Below are 27,891 nucleotides of genomic sequence, written 5' to 3'. Positions count from 1 at the left end.
GGTTTTCTTGGGGTTACGCATGGACTCCGTTCTTATGCAGGCCCGTTTGGCTCCTGCACGGATTTCCAGTCTGGTGACATGTCTGTCCCGTTTTGCACTAGGCCAGCATGTTTCCGTGAGCACCTGCCGCAGACTTCTGGGCCTTATGGCCGCGGCCTCCCCTGTGCTACCTCTGGGGCTACTCCACATGAGACCTTTTCTGTGGTGGATGAAGCTCTCAGGGGCTCGGCCCACGGGGCCAGCCCTTCGCCTATTGAAGGTGTCGCGCAGTTGCTTTCGCGCCCTGTCAATCTGGCGGGACCCCCTCTTCCTTCAGAAAGGAGTCGGTGTGGGTGCGGTATTCCGTCGCCAGATGGTTACGACGGATGCCTCTCTGACCGGCTGGGGAGCGGTTTTCGAGGGCAGGCCAGCGTGTGGGGATTGGACTGGCGAGACCCTCTCGTGGCACATAAACAGCTTCGAGCTGAGGGCTGTCTTCCTGGCTCTTTGCCACTTTCTCCCTTTCCTCGAAAGACACCATGTCATTGTCAGAACGGACAATATGGCAGTAGTCCCATCAGATGAGATTCCCTTGGGGAAACTGAGGTTAGTTTCGGCCTTCATGCGTGGGGTTAGGCGCCTGAAACCGGCTCGCCCCCCTAGTGTTCCCTCGTGGGACCTGTCAGTCATCCTGGAGGGTTTGACAGAGGCTCCCTTCGAGCCCTTGGAGTCAGCCCCTGAGCGGATTCTGACTCTTAAGGTTGCTCTTTTGTTAGCTTTATCCTCACTAAAGCGGATGGGGGATTTGCAGGCTCTCTCTATTAGTGAGTCATGCTTGGACTTCGCTCCTGGCCTGGTTAGGGTTACCTTGAGGCCGAGGTCGGGGTATGTTCCCAAGGTTCTTTTCACGGCGTTCCGCTCTCAGGTTGTTAACCTTAACGCTTTCCACCCTCCTCCTTTTGCCTCTGAGGAAGAAAGGAAACTTAACTTGCTCTGCCCAGTCCGTTCTTTGAAGTTGTATGTAGATCGCTCAGGCGGTTGGAGGAAATCAAACCAGCTCTTGGTATGTTTTGGTGCTGGCCGCCGCGGGCTTACAGCATCAAAGCAGAGGATTTCCCACTGGGTAATGGACGCTATTTCGCTGACTTACGAGGTGCGTGGTTTGCCTTCACCTCTTAGCATCAGAGCACATTCCACCAGAAGTGTGGCTTCCTCTCAAGCTCTCTTTAGAGGCGCCCTCTTGGAAGACATTTGTGTGGCGGCAGGTTGGTCCTCTCCGCACACCTTTGTGAGGTTCTATAATTTAGATCTTGACATGACTCCAGGTTCCCAGGTTCTATCTGCTTGAACCTATCATGGTTGTTATTATTATTTGGTCTGGTACCAGTTATGGCAGCGCTTAGCTTGGCGAGTTTGGTATTTCGTTCCCACTGCGCTTTCCGCAGCGTTGAGTGAACCTATGAAAGAGAACGTCTCTGGTTACTTACGTAACCTATGTTCTCTGAATAGGGAACGAGACGCTGCGTTCGCTGCCAAGCTCCTCGCGCTGCCGACAGTTTTTCTTTTCGGCAGAGAAAGCTGAGGAGAGGATGGCGCGCGCGCGTTCATCATGCTACGACGTAAGAGCGTCGGGGCGGAGCCAGCTTTGCGCGAGCGCCATCAGCCAATGAATTGGCGTGATTCTATAGGGCTTCAGGCAATCGGCACATCCAGAGGATATCCCACTGCGCTTTCCGCAGCGTCTCGTTCCCTATTCAGAGAACATAGGTTACGTAAGTAACCAGAGACGTTTTATATTATCGCGGCTGGTAGATTTCCATCCGTGTTAGATATACATCATGGTCACTAAAGACTATAATATTTTTTACTATAAATGAATGTGAGTGTTTTTGCCTTTGGAAAAAGAAATCTTATTAATTAGTATTAACCCAAAATCAAATTAATTTCAAGTTTGAACCCATTCTATTTACATGCCTTAATAATAGTTTGGATGATGCATCATCATCATCCTTGTTACAAAACTGCTCTGAAGCACAGGTTGAAGAACCAAAAACAGATTTTATTTGGGTAATCCACAGTCGTAATCCAAATAACAGGCAGAAGGTCAAAACCACAGGGCAAACAATCCAGATAGCAACCGAGTCCAAGACACAGGGAAATCCAGGGAAACAGACAGAAGATCGAGACCATAACACGGGAACCAGGATAAAGCACTCAGAATTGCTGTGTAGCGCAAACAAGACTTCTCAAAGAGTGAGTGAAAACAAAGAGCTTATAAAGGCAAACACAAACAAGATAATCACACACAGGTGAAAGTAATCAGACCATAATGAGTCCAGGCAATGGGTTATGAGAAATATAGGGTGCTTCTCATTTCTTATATGTGCATCCTCGTTTCCTTTCCTCGTTTCCTTTCCTCGCGTCTCAGCTCCAGCCCCTGCAGGATGCGAGGGAAGGCTGCAAGGAAAGAAAATGAGGATGGAGGAATCGAAGGAAAGTTTTTTTTATACTTTGGAATACTTGACCACTCGAGCGTCACTTCACAGCGTCATCACCTGCGCTCAAAGGATCTGCCCTTATGTTGTAGAATTTTGGTTATTTAAGAAATTAGTAATAAATAATAATAACAATAAAGCAAGATACCCTGTTGAAATATGTGAGATGTGTGGTTTATATAAACTGCAAAGGTAAAGTATAAATTAAAATGATTGTGACCGACGTGAAGGGGGAGGAGAATTGATACGTGTTTAGCCGATAAAACACTTCCGCAAAGCATGCAACTGTGCATCCTCGCTCATAGCTCCTCTGGAAGCCTCCTCACTCCTCGATCCTCGCCTCCTCGCGGTGCAATTAGAGAATTGAGATGTCCTTCAACATGGCTGAGTTCGATCGTTTTCCGGGTCATAGGATGAAGGACGGAGGATCGAGGAGACGAGGAGGGATATTGAGAAGCACCCATAGTTCATGATGGGAAAGTAAAGGAGACTGGATGAGTGTCCTCTGGTGGAGAACGTGGGCACTTCAGCTGGTGGATGGAACAATCCTGTGCTATAGATAACTCCTTTAATGTGTTCTACAGCGAGCATGCAAAGATCCTTTATTTCAATACTTTTGATAGTTGTAAGAATGGCATTATCTTTACTGTTATGTGCTACTTTTTAAGTGCTTTGGCATTAGAAGTTATGACAGCAAACAAATTGTCACATCTTTTGTGTCGTAAATGTTCCCCATGGAGTTCTGTTAATGGTTCCCACATCTTCAGCATTCACCTATGAAACCACCTTTTGTGTTGGTCTCCCTTTAATACAATAAAGTCATGCTATTATTATCAACACGTATCTAACTGAGCCTTTCTGGGTCTGAGAATCAGGAAACATTAATGAGCCTCAGGGAATGTCGGGAGTGTTTTGTTGTCTATTGATGAAGTGTGAAAACACACACACACACACACACACACACACACACACACACACACACACACACACACACACACACACACACACACACACACACTTTACGTCCCCAAACCTTCCTGCAAGTCAGGCTGCAGTTTGGACATACAAAGAATATTGGAGCACCCAGTCATCAAATACAGCAACAAATATGTTTCTATGCCTATATGGGAAACTCTGTGAGCATGATCCTTTATTAATCTCTTGTGTGGCCATGAGTATCAAATCACATCAGTACACATGCTGATTTTTTATGCTTCTTTGTTGACACAACAATCAAACCAAATTATGTTTCCCAGTCTGAACTGAATGTGGACCATCTGAGTAGCTAATCGACATTCAATCATAAGAACAGAAAGCTCAATGTCGAAGCTCAATTTCGAAGCTTTTTTAAAACCCTTTGACATGTTGGAGTCCTGAGGAAAAAAAGCAAGAAAGAGGCAACACACAACAAAGTGAAGGTATTCATGGTCACATGTACCGTATACTTTCAACATTAAACACCTTCATTGTCATGAGGCCTTTTGTCTGTGGCATTCAGTTCCTCTTTGAACAGAAATTGAGATTTCTGTGTGTATAACGGAAGTATAAAACAAGTAAACTGTTCATATTACGAAACAGCTTGGTATGAGTCTGGATTAGCTTAAGTTTATTAATTATCATTTAATTTGTGTTTTTGAAAATCTTTCCTGAAACTGCTTTGCTTCAAGTTCTAAAAATGCACTTTTAAAAGAAGTTCAAAACAAATGATCCTCTACCATCAGAGAGAAAGGACAGATCTTTCAAAGTCTTCAACTAATTTCGGAATAGTTCACCCAGAAATTACAATTCTGTCATCATTTTCTCTCCGTCATGTTGTTCCAAACCTGATTCACACTGCCGAATAACAAAGAGGGGAAAAAGTGCTATCATAAAAGTTTCATAAAAAGTAGTTAATTTGACTTCAATTTGCTACATTCCAAGTAATTTGAAGTCCCATGGTATCTTTGTGTCAGAAACAGACTTGTCGCCTGCTTCACCTGAGCATTAGTGCTTGCAAGACTCCATTGGTTCGAATGTGTCTCATGATCAATGGGGTGATTTATGTCGCTCAATGAGGGATATTGTGGAAGGGAAGATTATCAGTGAAGAATGACTTAATGGTCACCTATTACATACAGCATGTCCCCAGACTATAACAAAGATTGAAAAAGAGCGAAAAGTCCCAGTGCTTTTAGACTGTTATCTCAGCACTCTTGGCCCTTGGCCCTAAAAAGTGAGCTGCACATTAGCATACGTTTATAAAGAGAACTTATTATGAACATAATATAGTTTAAAAGAATATACCTAACTGAATGTAATGAATTTAGACAGTTAATAATGCAATAAACCATGTGAAGCCATGATTTAGCCAGGTCTCTCTGGAAGAAGAGATAGTGATATCTCAATGTGATTCTCCTGGATAAAATAAAGGAAATAATAATAATTTACAGTGAATTTAGAACAGCTAAAACCCACTCAGCTGTTCATTCACAGGGCTTAATGCTTTTATAAAACGGTAATTTCCCATACCTGGCAAGGTTTCATAAAATAAACACACAGACACAAAACTGTAATGCTATTGATAAAAAAATATTCTTACGCCAAGCAATGTAGTTCTTCAGAAGCAGAATTGTTGACGCTGCAACACAGGCGCAGTGGTGTAGTGATATTGATGTAATGCAGTCACAGGTTGAAAATTAAAAAATATACCACATAGCCTAGTGTATAGAAATGAGGAAAAAGAAAATGTGTGTAAATATGTTTTGACAAATATAAACATAAAAACAGATGTCACATACAGGTAGGGCAAAACATTTACAATTTATGAATTCGCTATGCGAATCATTTGGTCCTCATACTGATTCGGACACCGATATCACGTCTCTGAGCAGGTGATGATTTCTTGAAAATAATGAGGAAGGACATCTTTTTATAAAATTAAGTAAAAAGTACGAGATTATGCTTTGGAATGTAGTTAAAGTGACAGTGCGTAATAAACCTAATGCCGTCTGTACACTTAATATTAATCAAACAACACTAGAAAAAGAGAAAAGCATTTACTGCTCTTTAATACGGATTAATTATGTTTAATTTATACAAATAAATGTGTCTGCTTGAAAGAAAAAAGAAAAGACTATGTTCTAAATTAGGAGAAGTGGTTTTATTTCATTGCCACATTGTGTCTCTATTGCATGTTCAAACTTTAAAATCATTCATATTAACAGGTAAATAGATGTTTTCTCCTGGAGTATATAGTTTGGAAATTTTAGAGAAATTCTAAATGAATGCATTACAAGTTACCTACACCCATTAGATTTTCGTCGACTAAAACTAAAACAATTCAGATGACTAAAATATGTCTAAAACTAAATGGCATTTTAGTCAAAAGACTATGACTAAAACTAAATCAAAATCTGCTGTCAAAAATGAACACGGGTTCAGGCATTTGGTCGGAACGCCTCCAGACACCTTCCGGTGGAGGTGTTACGGGCATGTCCAACAGGGAGGAGACCCTGGGGTAGACCCCGTATGAGAGCCGTGGATCAGTTATTCACTGCAAACGCATCATATGTGAAAGCACTATAGCGCGCGTTGCTCCTGCACCGCAACACGCACTGCAAACGGGGTATGTGTGAAACTGGCGTTAGATGATAGATCCATATACAGTTCTTAGAAACTTAGATGTGTTTAACTACTCTTTTTTTTCGTACAACAGCAGCACTCATCTTGTTTGTTTATAGCGGATGCGGATGAACAGTCGTAAACTGGAAACTGATATGCCGACTTCTGACAATAGCGGAAGTTCGAAACTACGCTTGTGCACGTAGCCTATTGCCGTTGAGAAATCTCAGATTTTATTGTAGGTTTTGCAAGTTCAACATGGGTTATAGGTCGAAAGTTGAATGAACGAGTACTTATGTTCTTTCGATTTCTTACAGGTTGAGTTGTTGTTGCCCATAACACGCTAGCATTCTGCTAATGAACGCTAATTGGTCAGTGAAGGACTGATTACGACCAGACATACCGCTTGATGGCATCGTGGCATTCGAAGCGGGACCAGAATGTTAAGAACTTTAGTTTAACAAAAACTCTTCTAGCACGTGTCAGCTGTGTTGTCGATGTCTCGAAAGAAAAAAAAAGTGCAGAGCGCGAAAGCAACAAAGTGACTGAAGGATTGTCGTAAAGCAGTATCTCTGGTCGTAATGACGTCTTTGACAAAAATACTTTTTAAATAAGTGACTCTAAAAAAATCTAACACCCAGCAATGTGTAATTTCTTTGCATCTCCTTTCGAATGCAACATTCAAATTACTAGACAAAAAATTATATCCTGAGAAAAGTGGATTTTGAGGGGTATAGCTCCATAGACCTCCATTCATTCTGCACTCGTCCTGTGAGCGCCCTCATATGGAATCAGAGTGGAACTGCAACCAGTTCAGAAGCCGGAAGTTTACTGAGAGTGAAAGTTCTCCCCTTATTAGACATTATCTGACGGTGCCTTCAGTTTTTTGCAATCTGCACCCACAAATTCATAAACTGTGCCCACGCTTTCGCAATCCGTTCCCACGGGTTTGTAAACTGTACTCGACTAGTAAATCGAGAGATTTGCCCTCAAATTTAGCTCTCTCTTCAACACGATGGTCTGGTACAATGACCGCATTACTGCCACCACCGCACCAATCCGCCGGTCGATCTCATGCTATGACCTACCCTCACTCGTGAACAAGATCCCGAGATACTCCACCACTTGGGAAAGCAGCTCACTCCCCACCTAAAATAGGCAATCCACCATTTTCAGCCGAGAACCATGGCCTCAGATTTGGAGGAGCTGACCCTCATTCCCACCGCTTCACACTCGGCTGCGAATCACCCAAGTAAGTACAGATGAGGCCATCAAGACAACACCATTCACAAAAAGCAGAGATGCCACCCTAAGGCCCCTAAACTGAACACACTCTACCCCAGGCTGCGCCACAAACAGGATTGGTGGAGTCCAGTGCTCCTTGGAAACAAGCTTGACTTATTGCAGAGAATATAAACTCAGCTTTCACACCATTACCCCACCCCAACATTACACCCCGGGGAACATGGTCATAAGCCTTCTCCAAGTCCACAAAATGCATGTAGACTGGATAAGCAAACTCCCATGCCCCATACAAGATAAAAATCTGGTCCACAATTCTACGTCTAAAACAGATCCGCTTGGTTCCTCCTCCAGCCAAGGTTCGACGATCAGTCGGTTTCTTCTTTCCAACACTCTGGCGTAGGCTTTCTCAGGCAGGCTGAGGAGTGTAACCCCTCTATAATTGAAACAGAACTACTGGTCCCCTTTTCAAAGAAAAAATGGGTACCACCACACACATCTTCCAGTCGGCAGGCGCTGTCCCGGATTCCCATGCGATGTCAGCCAAGACAGCCCGACTTCATCCAGGGCCTTTATGCTGCGTTCCAGGCAGGTTTTTGAGCACGTAAATCACGACCACGACTTCAAACCACGACTCACGACTTTGTAGCGTTCCAGGCCAGTCACGCCAAACTACCTGAGCGCATAAGCATGATCAGTGCTGTCAAGTTCAGGTTTACGTCACCTTAACATTTCCATGCGGCAATACACTTTCACGACATACCCATTTTCTTTCAGACACATAACATTGTAATACATAATCGTGTGTGTATTATTATCATTATTATTATATTATTATTAATTTTACTGCAACGTTAAATTGTCTTAAAGTGTATTCTCTCCTTGTACCGCCTGCAGAAACACTGCATCCGTAGGGGCTGCCATTGTTGTTTTGTATGGTTTCGCGGGCTGTGTTACGTCAGAGCTCGTAACTGGGAGTACATCTATCTAGTACAAGTTCACGGGTGGGAAGTCACGGTTTTGACTGCCGTTCCAGTGCACTTTCACGGGTATAAGGTTGGAAAAACACAGGTTACAGGTTGCCTGGAACGCGGCATTAGTATCTCAGGGTGAATCTGGCACCTTGCCACTTCAGAGCATTTTAACTACCTGACTTCCTCCAGATTATATAATCTGCATGTAGGTTTTAAAATATACGTTTAAGATTGGAAGTACACTACAAGTGCACATTCAATACAATTACGCACACTTCTTTTTCACAAGGGGGAACACTGCTCAACCAATCACATTTGACAACAGAACTGTTGTATCATATTATAAATATTGTAAATATTAATTCGGTTCATTTCTTGTTTATTGAACTGTAAAAACAGTATCACACATGCAATCATGTTGTCGTTCTGAATACGAGCATGGTTGTAATCAAGGCAGCCGATAAAGGGGGACAAGTGGTCCTTTTGTCTTTGGGCCTGGCTCGAGGAGGGGCCAGAATGTGACATAAATCGAAAGTATTTGTTCTCTCTGAGATCCAGTTTCCGAAGTTAACACAGATTTCTTTAGTTTCACCATCACCTTGGTCTCAAAGCTGGCAGCTCCTCCCTCTCGTTTATCTGCATCTTTGATAGGTCAAGTCCTACAGTTCCCAGCCTTTGTTCCCAGAGCAAAGGATCTCTCGTCTGCCATATTCATTTCACATAGGAGCTTTAGGAAAATATAAAAGTTATATGATGATGTTTTACACAACACTTTTTTCTGGGTTAGGTTGAATAACCATGGTCATAAAATGCACAAAGTATGTGACACAGTTTGTTGAAAACAGGGCAGCTCATAATACAACTGTTATATTCATCTTCACGAAGATGTCTATCACGCAACATCTGGAATAACTACAAAAGTAGGCAACTTTAGATAACATTATAGCTTGATAAAAAATAAGTCAGCCAGGTCAAAAATATATCATTTTCTTTCATACATGGAATCAGTTTGAATACAAGAGAACTTTTGAGGAAGTACCTCAATAGCCTCTTTATTATTAAAGTGATAGTTCATGCCGTACCAAACCTGTATGATTTTTTCTTCAGTAGAAACCAAAGTTATCAATTTTGAAGAATGTTCACACTGCTCGTTTCCATACAATGAAATTATACCAAGGGCTGTCAAGGATAAACAAAATCTGATTAAGTCTTTCCCTGCATTGATGGTATTTTCAATAGACTGTAAAAAAAGATAGATGACGCAAATTCACTCTCTTCAATTGTAGAAAAGTGAAGCTGCCAATGTCCCAATATGGCGCTGAATCTCACACTGATTACACAGACTCCGAGCCCGAGTATGCGCAGTAGTGAGCCTGAAGTGGAGCCGCGGTATCAAGACCCCGTCACACTCCTGCAGAATCGGTTAGTACAGTTTACTACAGTTATGGAAATGTAGAAATTAAAGTTAAAGCTCCAATCTCCTCCTGAAGATCCTGAAAAAAAGTCAGTTGGCGCCTCAGTGACTACTTCGCTCAGAGAAGCTGTCAATCCCACCTGTCAATCATGACATCACACCGCCGTTTTTATAGCATCAAATAACTAACAAAAAACGAAATTATTTGACTGTAGTATTATTAAAAAATGTGTTGTTTGGAACCTTCTTCTCCTGTCTTTGTCTGTTCGCCTGCAAACTCCCCGTGACAGATGACCGGACCAAAAAAGGACTACGCAGCGCCATTCATGGCTGTGATTTGCCCTTGCCTGCCCTTACGACGACGAGACCCAAGTAAAGTCACTTTTCTGGATCGGGGCAAACTATTATCCGAGGAAACAGAAGCGGAGGACTGGCTGATAGACTTCGATGGGGACTTGTCAACTCCTACCCTATCCCACCCGAATCATATTTATTGTCCATAGAGAACTGTGACTTATCAGCCTTTTCAGACTTACCACTGTGTAAGGACAAACATATGAGCTGGGATTTATTCTTTGTGCTAACCTGTGTGGACTGCGTAATAATTACGGTCATCCTCTCAAGTTTGGTTGCATCACCACCACCACAGAGCTCAGCCAGTCCTCCAGTCCCATCGCCACTGGACGTTTGCAGCCCTGCACCGTCTCTGGGGATGCCCTACCAGGACGTCGAGCCGCAGGTCATGCAACCACCAGCAGCGCCAGGTCGCACCATGCCAGAGGGGGACGTAATGTTACCGTTTTGTTCTGTTAGTTTCTGTTTTCATGGACTTTCAGTTAGTTTTCATTTGTCACGTGTCCTTCTGCAGATTCCCACCACTCATCTTCTCCTTGGTTACCGTCATTATTAGTTCATACTGTATGTGTCAGCTATGTTTAATTAATTATCCTAGTTTGTGTTTAGTACTTAAGTTGTTCCCTCTTCTGCACTCCTTGTCCGGTCACAGTTATGTTATTCGTGTTCGCTATCTATGCCTGCCTTCAGGAATAGTATTATTAAAATTATTGTTGTTTGGAACCTTCTTCTCCTGTCTTCGCCTGTGACCCGGAAACCGAGGAGTGAGGAGGCTTCCAGAGGAGCTATGAGCGAGGATGCACAGGTGTATCCCATGCGGAAGTATGTCTTGTCGAGAAGCCTGAAACATGTATAAATTCTCCTCCCCTTTCACATCTGTCACAATAATTTTCATTTATGCTTTACCTTTGCAGTTTAAATAAACTATATATCAACAGGACATCTTGCTTTATCTTTATTATTTATTAATTTCTTAGCCAAACTTTAACAACATAAGGGCAGATCATTTGAACGCAGCTGATGACGCTGTGAAGTGACGCTGGAGGGCCAGTTGTTCAAAGGTAAGCTGATCGGATTAATTTCTATTAATCACTTATTAAACGAGAAACTGAAAGAGCAGAAGCACATATACTCCTGGCAGAGGAACAAATCAAGCTGACCAAACTACAGCAAACCAAAGTGAAACTTCAGATCCACCTCCTAAAAGCGGGGCTTGGAAATGCTGGTCTCTCCTCCTCAGATGAAGAAGAACCCTGAACATTCTTTATTTCGTTAACTATTGGATATTTAGCCATTTCATTTTTTTTAAGACGTTTTCAAAATGTCCACAATGTATTTGTTAATGTATGTTTGTTGTTTATTTTGTTGTGGTTCAGATGTGGGTCATAAAATAAATTATGATTAGAAGTGGATGTTTATGTTATATTTGTGTTTTGTCTCAAAATAAGAAACACTTACAGTGACCCCATGTTGGCTCTTCTACCTGTTCTTTACATAGCTGGTAGCCCACATTGTGATATGTTGTCCCATTTAGAGCACTGGTAATCCGGATTTGGTAATCTTGAAAACTGTGTATCTGGATCAGGGTGATCCAGTCCAATGTTGCTTTGAAAAACCGGCATAAAAGTAAGACGGATTACCTGATCCTGGATAGGAAAAAATGGGATTTCCAAATCCGGATCATTTTGATCCAGATTAAATGTTTTGAACAACTGGCCCGGAGTGATTAAGAATTTTCCAATATACAAATAAGCTTTTCGTTCGACTCCTCCGTCCTCATTTTCTTTCCTTCCAGCCTTCCCTCGCATCCTACAGGAGGTGGAGCTGAGACGTGAGGAAAGGAAACGAGGATGCACAAATAAGAAATGAGAAGCACCCTATGCTTTTGTGATTTTCAGGCAATCCATGTTTTCACTGTTATACGGTAGGGGGCGCTATTACGCATCTTCTGAAAAGGTACTGAATCTCCCGATTAAAACACAAGTTAAGTAGATGCAGAAACAAGTGATGGAAGCATTGCTTACATACATGTAAAATAACTCAAACATCAAACATTCAACAACATAAAAATCAAAACTGCCTATTGTTACTGAATGAAATGCCGACCCAGGACGAGTTACAGGACTGTGAATCTTTGGGGTGTTGATGGACTCTATCTACTCCATCTGTGTTTCATCCAGACTTAGTCTTGAAAAAAACAACAACAAAAAAACGCTTTTTTCAGCTTTTTGTTCAAAATTTTTAAACTTCCCCCGTTCAAATGTTGATAAAAAATAATTAATGAAGCTAAAAAAAAATTAATTTCTTTTTTTTTTAGCTGAGGCTCTGTTTTTTCTTTTGATATATTCCACGTTCAGATATCCATACAACAAAACATTCTGGGTGGCATGAAAGTTTTGTGAAACATATAAAAAATACTGTTCCTGGCTGGCAAAAAAAGTTAAAAATACACTGGCAGGGAAAGAGTTAAATTCACCATAAAAGTAGGTCATTTGTCTCATGCGCTATATTCCATATCTGAAGCCATATGATTGCTTTATATGAGGAACAGACCAGAATCTAAGTTTTTAAGGCCCAATAAATACTGAAAGGGTGTGAATGTCATTAAAACAGCTTGCCAAAGCGAACTTTCCAGAAATCTTTGCTGTAGTTGTAAAGTTACCTATAGTCAGTAGAATGTCTGTTGAGGAGCATTAAAATAAAGTATTAGCAGATATTAAGCAGACAGTCTACTAATACTCTAATGACTGATAGTTAACATGGAGTTTACTTATAGTTAGTAAAGTGTAACGAAATTAATGTTAGATGGTCTTATGTACCTTTTGTAGAAGTTCTGAATCCCAGAACAGTTTTAAGTAAAATCAATTTTATACTATTTGTGTTTGTGTTGTATTTCACACAAAAGTTTTTTAAAAGACGTGCCAATTTACCAAAGCTGACTGACTAACGATGACGATGACATTTTTTATCTCCCTTCCAATCTCTCTGTATGTTCTTCCCATCAGTCCCCCCCTCTCTTCTTTTCTCTGTAATCTCGCTGTTCCTCAGGGAATTAAGTTGGAGAGGATGGGCCCCCGCGGGCTCTACTGATTGGCTCTTTGGCCACAGGTGTTCCTGCTCTATAGCTCAAAAAAATCCAAAACACCTTTTGTGTCTGACTATGTAAAGCACTTATTTGAAATAGTTCAGGTATTGTCAAAGATGAGAGGGCTGGAGATACTAGGTGTTGTAGTTTTGGTGACTCTAACTCAGGTAGATTTATGATTCTGTACATGTATATTAATGCTTTTTACTAAATGGATTACAGGTCTTTAAATGATTTTACCAATTTGTTGTTTTTAATTGTTCTTCTATTTTGGCACAGATATGGAGCACTCAGGCACAAGGTAAGTTCACTCTTCTAGAACAGATTTGTTTCATTACAGGACAAGTCATTCAGGGGTCCTCTCATATTTCAGATCTTTATGAGGTCTAAATTTATGATTGTATGAAGTAGTCTAAAAATATATTGTTGCTCTAATGGAGCTAGTTAACTAAATCTAAGGGATTGTGGGATGGGTTTATCATTGTAAAAATATAAATATGTAGATGTATAAGAGTATTAAAAAATATAAAACACTTCTATTTTGCCTATCATCACGACAATTTGAAATTTTCGATATATTTCATATGTATCACAAAGATGAAAGAAATAGTCTCCAACTGTTTATTTATTACACTTAAACAGAGGCCACAAATAGACGTGCAAAAAGGTGCTATAAGTGCAAAGTGCAAAATATTTTCGAGATCAACTCTTCATCATATATACATTTTTACTAAACCTGAAGATCATGTTCTTTAGCATTGTTTTCCAAAGAACATCTGATCTTTTCAAATCAGTTAATATGATCAATGTCTCAAAAATATTTTTAGTGATTAGTCACAGTATTGTTAGTGATCACAGTAATGATTTTGTACTTGAACATGGCTTTTATGAGTAATCCTTTTTTTCCCCATAGATTGCACAATCATTTCAATAACTTCTCCTACGGCATCATCACTGTTGGTTCAATGGAACAGAATCCAGGGAGTATCGAATTATTTTTTGGACCTTCGGGTTGTGAACGACACAAGCACCAGTCCAGTTGTAACGTCGGTCGCTGGGAGTGTGTCGAAGAAAGAGGTCTTTGGTTTGAAGACGGGGACATTGTACACTGTCACAATTAAAGGGTTTCAGCTTTATACTGCTGTGTGTGTCGATACAAAATTAGCAAGGACAGGTAATTTGCTGTTAATTTTCTTTTTTTTATTTTCATTGTATAAATGTATGTGAGCCAACAATCACAATTCATCATTTACAGGAAAAATAATATCGACGCAATGAATAGACAAAGATTGTTAACAATAATAAGATATAATTTGATATGGCTTTCTTCAGCCTTCTTTACAACACAGCAATAAATTGTGTGCAGATGATATGATAACAACACTCTTCTCCTTTTGTGCCTGCTGTAGCACCGGGTACATCTCAGATAACTTATTCAAAGGCAATATCAAGTACAGCCATCGGGCTAGAATGGGATTCGGTGCAAACAGCACAACAGTACTTTTTGCTGATAAATTCAACATTGACCGGGGAACAGTACAACTTTTCTTTTACAAACAATAGTGCAGTGGTTAGAAATCTTCGACCGGCAACTACATATGACTGTTTTATGGTCACATCCAATCCTGGAGGTCTAGGAGCAAGAAGCAATGTACGGACTGTCACTACATGTAAGTGAACCTTTCCCCACTTCTTCACTTTGAAAGTCTGTGAAAAAATCTAATCAAACGCTACGGTATCATTACCTCACTACTCAGATAAATGTTAACCCCACTGATCAATGTCTTGACTCCCAGTGATACAGCCTCCAGCAGTGATCACAGTCCAACAGATGGGGACGCTGTCTGCCCGCATCAGTTGGCAACCTGTAGAAAAGGTTCTGGTCTACCAAGTTACGATCAAAAATTGGAATTCACAAAACACTACAATATACTCAAACAATGTGTTCGGCATCAAATTGGATGTGGAGAATATTTTACCCTGTTCTTCATACCAAATCTCAGTGTCTTCACTTAATGCTTTCTTGGAAGCTGGAGAACCCAAGCAGGTCAACTATACAACAAACAGTAAGCAAAGCATTTTTCGTTTGTATTATTATGATTTATAACGGACATTTATTGTTGTTACATTTTCAGATCTGATGGTACTCTAGATGCACTTGATAATGGAAATTGTGTAATGGTAATGGTGATTTGCCAAATAGGGCATCCTTTTCTTGGTCCAGGGACAATATTCCTACCAAAATTATAATCCTAACCTACCCCTGTATCAGAAGGAGATGATAGGATAACAAGAACCATAACCCTGTTTACACCTGGTATTAAGGCTTAGTTCTTCAGTCAAATCCTGGTTTTAATTTGGTTGTGTCTTCCTTCTTTTGGCCTTGAAACTAACAAACTTACCCTGATTTTAAATTAAATTTTTAGCTCTAATTTTGGATTCTAGCTTTGGACAATAGCATACAGTACCATATAATGATTATACCTGATTTTAAGTTCTAGAAGATTCTGGGTAGGTCACTAACCAAGAGATTGAACACAGCTGAGGGACTGTGGAAATTAGTCCACAGTGGCATAAAGAACAAGAAAATCACGTCTATTACGGCGGTAGAATGACTCTCCAGAAATACAGAAAAGCAGAGAGATAGTTACATTTTATTTAGAATTACTTATTGAGTTTATCACGTTTCCTTTGGATTAACATTGAAATCCTTGCCTTCACCTAACCTAACCTAACCAAAACCCTACAACCTGGTTGGTTGATAAGGAATGCTGTTCAAGCTCCAACCCCAGCCCTAAACATAACCATTATGTTTAAGTCATCATTTGATAGCGATGTTGTTCCAGGACTAACAAAGATGTCGATCCACAAACTTGCCCTATACTTGGGTAAATCAAGTTAAGCTTTAAATGGTAGTGTGATAAGATAAAACCATTGTGGGGAACTGTCAGAATACTTTGCTTTGAATAAATAAAGCCTGTTAATTATATAATTGTTAAATTGTTATATATTAATATGCAGAACCTCTCCCACACGTCTCTCTCTCTCTCTACCAGCTTTGGGACCAGTGACATCCGTCTCGGTGGACTACAGCTGTGCTAGTCAATCTGCTGTGATCTCCTGGACAGCTGTGTTTGGAGCCACTGCCTACCGTGCCACTGCCATAAGCCAGAGTGGTGCAATTCTGTCCTGCACCTCAAACAGCACAAAGTGCCAACTCAGAAATCTAACATGTGGGGAGAGCTATAGGGTACATGCCACAGCCCTGTCAAATAACTGTGAGAGCACCGGCAATGCCACCACTTACTTCCAAACAGGTGAGATGTTGGAACAAAACAATCTCCAACCTCTTTTCCTCTCATTCATCTTTCATAACCTTACTGGTGGCATTCAGGGAAACTAATCTGAACAAGAATCAGCATTTTGCCAGCATTGTGGTGTGCATCCTGGATATCTATACTGCACTTCTGATTGTCAATGCCCTCTATTCATCCTTGATGTTTAAAGACACCCGATCCAATATAGAGAAGTCACGCTTTCCCTGGAGGTAGCATTGTCTCTGTTGCATTGCTTTTGAATAGTCTCATAACAACAAGTGTTCTTTTCTGTTATGCTGACCCATTTCAGATAGATTTGTGTTGTTAGACAAAGAGCCGGGTCACAGTTTGGGTGGGATGCGAGAAATTGCTCTTCATTCAATAGAGCTGTATTTGTTACATGAAAGATATGATGCTTATTGGCATTTATCTTGATTGTGAAGTCGTGAATGTGGCACATCATCTGAGAAGGTGTTGATAGTGTGGTGATAATCCACTTTAAAGGGATAGTTCACCCAAATATGAACATTTTGTCAAAACCCGTAAGACTTTCGTTTATCTTCGGAACACAAATGAAGATATTTGTGATGAAATCTGAGAGCTTTCTGTCCCTCCACTGACAGCTACGCAACTACCATTTTGAAGCTTCAAAAAGTTCATAAAGAGATCGTAAAACTAATCCATATGAATTGAGAAGATTAGTCCAAATTGTCTGAAAAGACTTTCACTTTTATTTGATGAAAATATTTAATTTAGGCTTTTATTCACAATTAAACATTGATCATTACACATGAGCAAAAGCTCAACCTGCTTGAAGCTCAAGAACACAACTCTTATTGAAGCTCAAACGTGCTGCGTAACACGAGAATGAACCTCATTGGTTCTTGCTGAAGCTCAAACGTGCTGCGTAACACGAGAATGAACCTCATTGGTTCTTACTGAAGCTCAAACGTGCTGCGTAACACGAGAATGAACCTCATTGGTTCTTACTGAAGCTCAAACGTGCTGCGTAACATGAGAATGAACCTCATTGGTTCTTGCAGAAGCTCAAACGTGCTGCGTAACACGAGAATGAACCTCATTGGTTCTTACAGAAGCTCAAACGTGCTGCGTAACATGAGAATGAACCTCATTGGTTCTTACTGAAGCTCAAACGTGCTGCGTAACATGAGAATGAACCTCATTGGTTCTTACTGAAGCTCAAACGTGCTGCGTAACACGAGAATGAACCTCATTGGTTCTTACTGAAGCTCAAACGTGCTGCGTAACACGAGAATGAACCTCATTGGTTCTTACTGAAGCTCAAACGTGCTGCGTAACATGAGAATGAACCTCATTGGTTCTTGCAGAAGCTCAAACGTGCTGCGTAACACAAGAATGAACCTCATTGGTTCTTACAGAAGCTCAAACGTGCTGCGTAACACAAGAATGAACCTCATTGGTTCTTACAGAAGCTCAAACGTGCTGCGTAACACGAGAATGAACCTCATTGGTTCTTGATGAAGCTCAAACGTGCTGCGTAACACGAGAATGAACGGCATTGGTTCTTGCTAAAGATCAAACGTGCTGCGTAACACGAGAATGAACATCATTGGTTCTTGCTAAAGATCAAACGTGCTGCGTAACACGAGAATGAACCTCATTGGTTCTTACAGAAGCTCAAACGTGCTGCGTAACACGAGAATGAACCTCATTGGTTCTTACAGAAGCTCAAACGTGCTGCGTAACATGAGAATGAACCTCATTGGTTCTTACTGAAGCTCAAACGTGCTGCGTAACACGAGAATGAACCTCATTGGTTCTTACTGAAGCTCAAACGTGCTGCGTAACACGAGAATGAACCTCATTGGTTCTTACTGAAGCTCAAACGTGCTGCGTAACACGAGAATGAACCTCATTGGTTCTTGCAGAAGCTCAAACGTGCTGCGTAACACAAGAATGAACCTCATTGGTTCTTACAGAAGCTCAAACGTGCTGCGTAACACAAGAATGAACCTCATTGGTTCTTACTGAAGCTCAAACGTGCTGCGTAACATTAGAATGAACCTCATTGGTTCTTACTGAAGCTCAAACGTGCTGCGTAACATTAGAATGAACCTCATTGGTTCTTGTAGAATCTAAATGAAAAAAATGTAATAATTTAATAAATTGAATGAATTGAATAAAAGCCTAAATTAAATCTGTTCGTTATATAAAGCGATCACGTCTGTTCAGAAATTTTGGACTAAACCGCTTTTTGAGTTAAGTTCCAAGAAATTTTCATCAAACTGTTGCTGTGTCATTATTATGGGGAAAATGTTATAGTGCCACTGGTGGCAATGCTGAGAATACAATGAATACTTCTAAATTGTACTCTGCAAAGTGCATTAACAGTTAATTGTAACAAACTGAAATCTTTCTAAATTTGCATGTAAAAAAGTATGTTTCGGGCCAGGACCTATACCTGGGCTATGGTTTCAGTGCAGTTTCAATCTCTACATCTGAGAAACTGACCTTCAACGTGACAAAATTCCACTGGGCCTGTGCATTGTTCCCCGCTTTTGAAACTTGAGGAAATGCAGTATAAGTAGACTTTCATTTAACTCTCAAAATCAAAGATTCTTCTTTTCAAAATCAGACAAGAGCTATCCCAGGTGTTGTGTGATCTCAGAACGGGGAGCTGGTACACAGCCTTTTCTCTGCCAGGGAAAATGTAGTCCCTAGAGAACATCTTCTTTTTTGAGTCTTGTGGTCTACGTTACATGCATCACACTTTTCAGAGCAGCAAGAATTAGAGTAACAATACAGCTGAAACCCATTATACAAATTCAAATAACAAGATTAAAAGATTGAAGACGCCAGGAACTAATATTTGCTTTGTATTAGGCTACCAATTTTCCTTGTTCTTTCTTTCATGCTTATCTAACTAAACTTTAATCCTTCTCTTTCCATGCACACTTACAGTTCCCTGCTCCCCATCCAAACTGATGCTGTACCGGGAGTGCAGCAGCAATGTCATTATCTTTTCCTGGGCTCGAAATAATTACTCAGCTTACTACCTTGCGAGGGCCGTTGACTCCAACAACAATATAATGGAATGTATGACCAAAGACACATCCTGCTTCTTTACCGACACCAAATGTGGACTTCTTTACACCTTCACGGTCTCTGGTTTATCATCGTTGGTTGGAGAGCAGTGTACCACTGCAACCAGTTCATCCAAACAAATACGAACCGGTAACAATAAATATTTGCTGTTAAAGTGTAGATATGTTTATCTTGCCTGTAGGCTTGAGTAAGTCTGAATCTTGACTTTAGGCTTGACTAAACTCACATTATAACACTTATTTTACTTTAATCTCACTCCTCAGCACCCTGCCCAGCAAGGAACATGCAGTCATCAACTAACTGTCAGACAGGTCTTCTGACCAGCAGCTGGGAAGGTGCAGAAGGAGCATTGAGTTACACCGTGGAGGCTTTTGGTAACAATGATAATCAGAGCCACTATATGTGTAGCTCAGTGACACACAGCTGCACAATTCCTGGCATTCACTGTGGTGAGAGTCTCACCATGATAATCACCACTGCTGACGATGAGTGCTCCAGTGTTCTGTCTCTGGGAGAAGTAGGCTATACACGTAAGTGACAACGCCCCCTGGTGGACAAACAATATGAGCGCGTGCACACAATTAGTCTATCAGAGCAAAATAAAAAAATATTTAATTGGTGAATTGGGTGTTACAGTGGCTCAGTGGATATCACGGTGGCCTCACAACAAGAAGGTCCCTGGTTTTAAATTGTAGAATCAATATGACCAGTAGTTCTTGGATGCTATAAATTATATTTTACTTACTTGCACCAAACTTAGCCACTGAATTAGACTGCTCTCCATAATTTCAACCACATACCTTCTCCCACAAACCTGTCCTCCAAAGAAATGCAAGCAAACCAGAATGTGCGAAATGATTGCTATGCAGAGAACTTTTCTAATTGGCTGAGTGTTCTGATTGGCTAAACATGTGCAGGCAGCTCTCAGGTTCATATTTTGCTGTTTACAGTTTATGTGACTATTTCCACATGCTTTAAATACTCTTATGCTGCTGTTTATGTTTTTTGTTTGTTTTTTATCTAGCCCCCTGCGTACCTCAAAAAGTGACCGCAGTGATGGACTGCAGCGCAAATTCCATCAGTTTGAGATGGGAGGCCTCATTAGGTGCTTTATCATACATTGCCACGGTGGTGGATCAGTTCAGGACTGTTCACACTTGTAAATCAATGGATCCAAATTGCCAGATAACTGGGCTTAGCTGTGGAACCATGTACAGCGCCTTTGTGATCGCATCCAACTTCATATGCAACAGCTCCTTCAGCCAAACCATCAGTGTAGAAACAGGTGCACACATGCAGATATACAAGAGTGTAATTATCTTGACATCTGACATCTCATAACCAACTTCCTGCCTCCTCTTTCAGCTCCCTGTCCCCCTGGGGATATACAAGCTCTGCTGGACTGTCAAGAGAACCAGGTGTTGGTGAGTTGGCTCGGATCTCGGGGTATGATATCCTTCACTGCCACCATGGAGGACCCAGTCGGTGGTCTTCTCAGCTGCAGTACCACTGCCAGTAGCTGCCGGATCCCCAACCTGAAGTGCGGCCAAGTTTACGCCATTAGTGTCATTCACCATGATGGAATCTGTCCCAGTATGCCTTCCCAAGCCATACAAATGAAGTCTGGTAAGGGAGGTTTAGTCCTCTTCACTTCTGTTATAGATCTTTGAAGGTGCGTTCACACTAATACCAAATAAAACCACTGTAGGTCACCAGTCTCTGAGCTGTTGGTTTCTAGTAGGTGTTCTTACTCAACTAGTTAAAAATTTAAAACATTTTGCAGAATGCTGCTGCGTTTATTATTAATGATTTATCCGTGGCCATCAGTATTTTTAACTTAATTAATTATTTTTTAATTCATATTGTTTTTGACGTGAATGGGCTTTACATAACTGTAAAAAAAAAAGTATATTACACTGCATGATGGCAGCATAGAATAGATATTGCACATAAGGTTGTACAATCAGAAGTAATTCCAATGCTGTTCTGTTGAACTGTCTATTCATCAAAGAATCTTGAAAAAATATTATTTCCCAAACATATAAAGAAGCACAACTCTTTTCAACATTAATAACAATCAGAAACCCTAATCAAACATACTGGAACCAACTAATCAAAGTCTTCAGAATATCTAGAAAGATAAAGGCAGACAAGTTTGACCCCAGCATTGTGGTTGGAAGCTTTGCATGGACAAGCACCCTCAAAATCATGTATTTTCTCTTGCTATAATACACTTTTCTTAACCAAATACCTTATCTGGCCCGATATCTGAAGAACTTTCAAACTCCTTCTATACCAGATGATAAACTAGATAAAATGATCTCTCCACAGTGCCGTGTGGTCCAACACGTGTTCGGGGTGAGGTACAGTGCCTCTCAGGTGTTCTCTCAATGCGCTGGGACAGGACAGAAGATGCTAAAGGTTATATCGCCTCTGTGGTCTCCACGAGCACTGGAGGGCTGGTTTACTGCAACTCTACCTTGCCTGCCTGTAACGTGAGCAATCTTCAGTGCGGTGATGCGTACTCTGTGCAGGTCAGATCGTACAACGGCTCCTGTCTGAGCATGCTGAGTGAACCTTTAGTGATTAGACAAGGTGAGGCACTGATTCACTCTCAAAACATTAGTTTCATATCATCATTTGACTTCAGTACTGCTGTTTGAGTCTTAGTCTAATGCTTTCTACCCTGCCCCTCTAGTGCCATGTGCGCCTACTAATGTGACAGCTCAACGGACCTGTGGCAAAAGCTCAGTGGAGGTTTCATGGCTTGCAAGCCGTGGTGCTCAGTCCTATGTTGCTGTGGCTGTGGGTGAAAGTGGGCACCATACAAGTTGTTTCTCCAACACTACGACATGCAGCATCCTTGACCTGCACTGTAGCAGTGTGTACTCCATCAGCTTGACGGCTGTAGACGGCAACTGCTCCAGTCCGGAGAGTCAGAGCGTGACCCTCCGCACAGGTGAGGCTGTCTGCGTGGTGGTGTCGGATGTACTAACAAATCTATCTTTTGAATGATTCTTATGAACCAGTGTTGTAATTGTAAATTGAAACTAAAACTATTTTAAAAGTATCTTGTTAATTTAAAGGTGGGGTATGTGATTTTCTTTTTTGACCATTTTTTCAAAATCACTTGAAATCCTATTCCTAACCCACTTACAGCCACTGAGTTAGAAGCACTGAAATGAAAATTAAGCAATTTAATCATCTATGGAACGGGCAGGACTCGAAAAACTCCAGCCAATCATTTCCAAGACCACCTAGAATCATTGGACTGTAAGTGCGTCAATCAAACGGTCGTACCATACCCCCCTCCCCCTCGCGCGCGTGTCCCCTTCTTGCGCATACTCAAAACTTGTGACCCAGTCACAGTAAGTGGAAGTCGCCCCGGTACAGAGAGAGAGAGAGAGTAAGTGCAATCTCGCGCATCTGAGTTTTGCAGATGTATGATTGCGCGTCCATGTTCTTCGAATGGGTGGAGTCAGGGCCTGCGTTGGAGGAAAGAAGGTAGGACCTTTTGAGTTGTGTATTTTCAAAATCTGCCGGCCGTTTTGCAAATCCCATACCCTACCTTTAAATACACAATATTATATATATATATATATCTTGATGTAAACGGCATTTAAAAAACTGACACTGACTCACTCAAATGTATCCATTTTCTCTTTCCTCTCTTTCTCCTGTTTAATAGTTCCCTGCCCACCAACTGACGTCCAGAGTACTGTAAATTGTAGCACCAACTCCGCCACTCTGTCCTGGACCGCCAGTCTTAACGCTGTGTCCTACAGAGGGAGGGCATTAGGCAGAGATGGCCACAATGTGACGTGTGATGGCAGAACTCCAGGATGCCAGTTAAACGGCCTGCACTGTGGACAGGAGTATGTGTTTGTCGTAACTGCTTCTGACGGTCTATGTGAAAGTCCAAACAGCGTGGAGTACAGACATGAGACAGGTATCACATTTAAAAAAAAAAACAACTCTGTCTTTATCTTTCACTTGTTTCTTTCTCTTATCTGAGTTACCCTTGTGAAGAAGAAGTGGCCTCCTACGTGCGTGTCTCGTCATATCTATAAATAGAGAAAAGTAACTCCGGCTACTTTGACGCGTGTCTGGTGTGGGAGCGGCAGAGGTTAGTTGTCACAAAGAGCGAGAAAGGTTGACATGAAGCAGCTAAATCTCAAACCTCCGGGGAATCCGCGCGTAATAAAACCAGAATCAACATTGGCTTGGCTTTTCAGAAATGGCGAGAAGTGAGGGATTTTAAAAATTGTAAAAGTGACATTAGATGATGCCGTTTTTATTACTCAACAGGTGGGAAAGGTATTTTATTGAACAGGTAAATTGCCATATATGAGCCATATGAGTTCACTGTAAAGCATTATCTATTGTGAAGACTCATTTCATCATGGTTGTTGAAGCGCTGTGCTGGAATTTATTTTCAAGGAAGTACCGTAAGGAAGTAAGGAAGTATTAATGGTTAAAGCTACAGTAATGTCTTCATCTAGTCAGATTGAGATCCTTTCCATCTAAACTGGTTTTATCTCTTAAGTCGAGTAGTGAATGTTTTATTAGCAGCAGAATAACCATATTAATCTGCACAGTCACGCAGAGCTGAAGCACAATCAAAACTATGTTCTTCCGCAAATGTGTGCAGTTTTGTTTAAAACCGCTTGAGTGCCAAAAGGTACATAGTGTACCTTTAAATATACTCAAAGAGAGCATACTTTCATGACAGTTTCATAACACATAAGTGCACTTTTAAAGCTTGTCATAATGAAAAATGAAAAGGTCTACTTAATTGTACATTTTAAATCGTTGTGTTTTAATAATCTTGTGTCATGCTTTAAAGGAGTACAATTATTTTGATTTGTTTACTAGCATGCTATAAAGCATATGTACAAAGCATATTAATTTGAACTGTAGTGTGTTATTCAACATTACATTTAAACTGAAAATGTACTAAATTGCAACATCATTACAAATGTGTAATTGCAAAAATACATTTAAATACATGACATACAAGTTTCAATAGAAATTACATTAAAGTACATTTCAGTTTTTTAAAAAGTTTTTTTAGTACATTTCAGTTTGCCATTAATTCTTGTCAGTACATGCAACAGTACCCATATTTCAAAGCCATTATATTACACATAAAGATGTAATTAATATGGTCAAAACCACTCTTCAGTTCAACTAATTGCATTTAATATAAATGTAAACATTAATACATCTAATTTAATTGTACATTAAATTACATACAATGTACATTTAGTATCCAAATACATTACTGCCACGGTTGGCTTAGATAGGAAGACGAAAGACGAACAGATCAAGATAAATATACATCTAGTTTAATGAAAGTTCTCCAGGTAGGAGGAAGCAGTTCTCCAGGTAGGAGCAGGCAGGATAAACACAACCATACCTAACGGAGATTGGACAAAGACAGAGTGAACGGGAGGAACTATATACTGTAGCAAACACAGATGATGGTAATTAATAGGACACAGGTGATACAGATGAACTAATGATGGTAACCAGGGAGACAGACTAGTGGCGGTAAACTGAACAAAGGACAATGTGACAAATGACAACTAACTGAAAAGTCCATGAACACAGTGGTGACAGACCCCCCCACAAAAGCCCGGCCTCGTGCCGTAATAGAGACACACAATGGAAGGCCTGGGTGGGGGGGGGGGATCTGGAGGGGAACGAGGAGATGGCGAAACGATGCGGGGAGGCAGAGGAGGAGGGATGGTGGCAGGCTGAGGCGAAGGGATGGTGATGGCAGGACGACTGGATACAGGTGTGGTGAAGACCGGATGGTAAAACACAGGGATGGTGATGATGGCGCCCATGGCGGACATGAGGGAGGGAGGGAGGGAGCAGTCCAGGTGGTGACGAGGCTGGAGACAGCTGGGGGACGACCGACGGAGGCATGGTCGATGGATCCGCAGGCGCAGACGGAGAGATCTGGAGATCTCGGCGATGACCGTCGAAGACGGAGCCAGAGTACCTGAGGTGGAGGCGATGTGATGGAGGACAGAGGTGATGCCGAGGGGAAGGAGGAACCCACTGCAGTTGTAGGAGTGGAGGGACGAAGTGCAGCGGATGGACTGCAAGTCCGTGATGGAAGTGGTGTGACGACTGACCAAGGGGGGGCTGGCAGGACGAGGGAGCCCGATGGAACCGCAAGTCCGAGGGTCTCCAGTGGAGCTGAGGGTGGGAGGAGCCAAGACGAAGCCAACAGGTAGACAGGCCGAGATGGAGCGAAGAGGTCGAAGATGGGAGGCGGAGTCGTAGGATCCTCTCACACTGATGTTGCTGGTGGTAACAGGACCTGTGGCTCGACGTCATAGCAGAGCTTCCGCATAGACGATGCAGGGCTGTTGACATCCGGCAGCGGCTGGGCTGGAGGACTGACTGAGTTCTGGGGTGATGGAGGTGGTGAGGATCTTGACGGAATGACGGTGAGTAAGATACAGTCTATACAGTCATTTGTACTGTTCAGGAACAGTGATGATGATGAAGAAACCGGGTGGGATAGGGCGGGAGTAGTTAATTCCTCACTGAAGTTGATCAGCCAGTCCTCATTCTGCGTATTCATGACTCCCTCGTCCGCTGATGTCGTTGGCTCACACCTCTGGTCAGACTTGCAATGAGGCTCCACTTCCGGGGCGAGGATCAGCTCTGTCCTCTTCTCCTCGGGCTCTGGCTGATGTGTCGCGGCGGTTGGTAGCTCTCCATCTGCAGGGGGCACACACGAGTACTCCGCAGTCGAGGCTGAAACAGTCTTTGGGTCTGGCTGTGTTCTGAATCGGGGCGCGACGGTCTCTTTCCAGTCCAATCCAGTGGTGTCTGGGAGGTCGATATATATGATTGTGGAACGTTGCCCCGATCCAGAACAGGATTCTTAGCGTCTTAGGGTGGCGGCAAGACACATAAAGTCTTTCACAAAAGAAAAAAGGTTAGGGCTCTCCTGAGCCAGGACGATTATTCTTGCCCTATCGTCTATAATGGGCGGTCCAATCGTCTGTCACAATTGGCTTAGATAGGAAGACGAACAGATCAAGATCTATATACATCTAGTTTAATGAAAGTTCTCCAAGCAGGCAGGATAAACACAACCATACCTAACGGAGATCGGACAAAGACAGAATGAACAGGAGGAACTAAATAGCAAACACAGATGATGGTAATTAATAGGACACAGTACAGATGAACGTACGATGGTAACAAGGGAGACAGACTAGTGGCGGGAAACTGAACAAAGGAACATGTGACAAATGACAACTGACTGAAAAGTCCATGAACACATGGGTGACAATTACGTTCAGTATATTCTTTTAAAGTGTAGTATTTGTGCAATAAATACGCTTTTTAATGCCAAAGTGTACTTCTTTTTCACAAGGGAAAATTGTAAGAAGTTGAAAACTAGTACCTTGATGAGCTAAAACAAAATAATCTGAGTTACGGTTAAATAAAAGTTAATTGAGTTGTCTCACAGATTTCCTTTGTACTGTAAGTACTTAACATTTTCTGTGGCAATCACCAGCATTGTTTTGAAACTGGAACATTATGTTAAGTGTCTCTCTCTCTCTCTCTCTCTCTCTCTCTCTCTCTCTCTCTCTCTCTCTCTCTCTCTCTCTCTCTCTCTCTCTCTCTCTCTCTTCTCATGCGTTGTTTTCCAGCACCGTGTGCCCCTCAGAATGTGTACAGATTCCTGGACTGCGCCTCCAACAGCCTGAACGTAAGCTGGGATCTTGGTCTCCGGGCTCTAAACTACACCGTCCTCGCCAGGACTACAGGTGGCGCTGTGCTCAGCTGTACCACAACGACCTCCAGTTGTATCGTCACTGGCCTGCAGTGCGGTCAGAACTACACCGTGGTCATCACAGCAACCAATGGAGAGTGTCAAGGGCCAGAGAGTGTAACCCGTCCCGTCCAAACAGGTGAGATCAGATCACAACATGACAGAAGAGCAGAACCTTCCAAGTCATCTTTCACCCCTCAAAAAATAAGAAAAAAATTACATATAAGAAATCCTCCCTGTCTCTCTTCTGGCAGTGCCGTGCATTCCCACATCGGTCCGCGCCGACGTGGAGTGTGGAAGTAACACGGTGAAGGCATCATGGGGTCCAGCAGCGGGAGCTTTAACCTACATCAGTGTTCTGACCGGCCCAGGCAATTACAGAGAATCCTGCATGACCTCTGACCTCTCCTGCTCCTTCAGGAGCCTGACCTGTGCCCAGACTTACACCCTAAATGTCATCTCTCAAGACAGCCAATGCAACAGCTCAGTCAGTCCCAACGTCTCTGTGACAACAGGTAGGAATTACAATCCGTTTGA

At 41.8% G+C, this 27,891-nt stretch overlaps 1 protein-coding gene across 1 annotated transcript in view; it reads left to right on the top strand.

The window, feature by feature from the left end:
• The first annotated feature begins 13,230 nt into the window (after positions 1-13,230).
• Positions 13,231-27,891, top strand: part of LOC130104203 (serine-rich adhesin for platelets) — a 57,615-nt gene continuing 42,954 nt past the window's right edge. The window contains exons 1-15 of the mRNA XM_056270673.1: positions 13,231-13,310; positions 13,423-13,444; positions 14,057-14,317; positions 14,553-14,813; positions 14,940-15,209; positions 16,200-16,460; positions 19,404-19,676; positions 19,811-20,077; positions 20,572-20,832; positions 20,913-21,173; positions 21,879-22,142; positions 22,246-22,506; positions 23,236-23,496; positions 27,233-27,493; positions 27,609-27,869. Of these exons, the coding sequence (XP_056126648.1) occupies positions 13,260-13,310; positions 13,423-13,444; positions 14,057-14,317; positions 14,553-14,813; positions 14,940-15,209; positions 16,200-16,460; positions 19,404-19,676; positions 19,811-20,077; positions 20,572-20,832; positions 20,913-21,173; positions 21,879-22,142; positions 22,246-22,506; positions 23,236-23,496; positions 27,233-27,493; positions 27,609-27,869 (3,496 nt within the window). The 5' untranslated portion in view covers positions 13,231-13,259. The remainder of the gene's footprint in view (positions 13,311-13,422; positions 13,445-14,056; positions 14,318-14,552; positions 14,814-14,939; positions 15,210-16,199; positions 16,461-19,403; positions 19,677-19,810; positions 20,078-20,571; positions 20,833-20,912; positions 21,174-21,878; positions 22,143-22,245; positions 22,507-23,235; positions 23,497-27,232; positions 27,494-27,608; positions 27,870-27,891) is intronic.

Source organism: Rhinichthys klamathensis, unplaced genomic scaffold, assembly GCF_029890125.1.
Source record: "Rhinichthys klamathensis goyatoka isolate OS25496 unplaced genomic scaffold, OSU_Roscu_1.1 h1tg000305l_1, whole genome shotgun sequence".
NCBI classification, from domain to species: Eukaryota; Metazoa; Chordata; class Actinopteri; order Cypriniformes; family Leuciscidae; genus Rhinichthys; species Rhinichthys klamathensis.
This window is presented reverse-complemented; position numbering and strand designations above follow the sequence as displayed.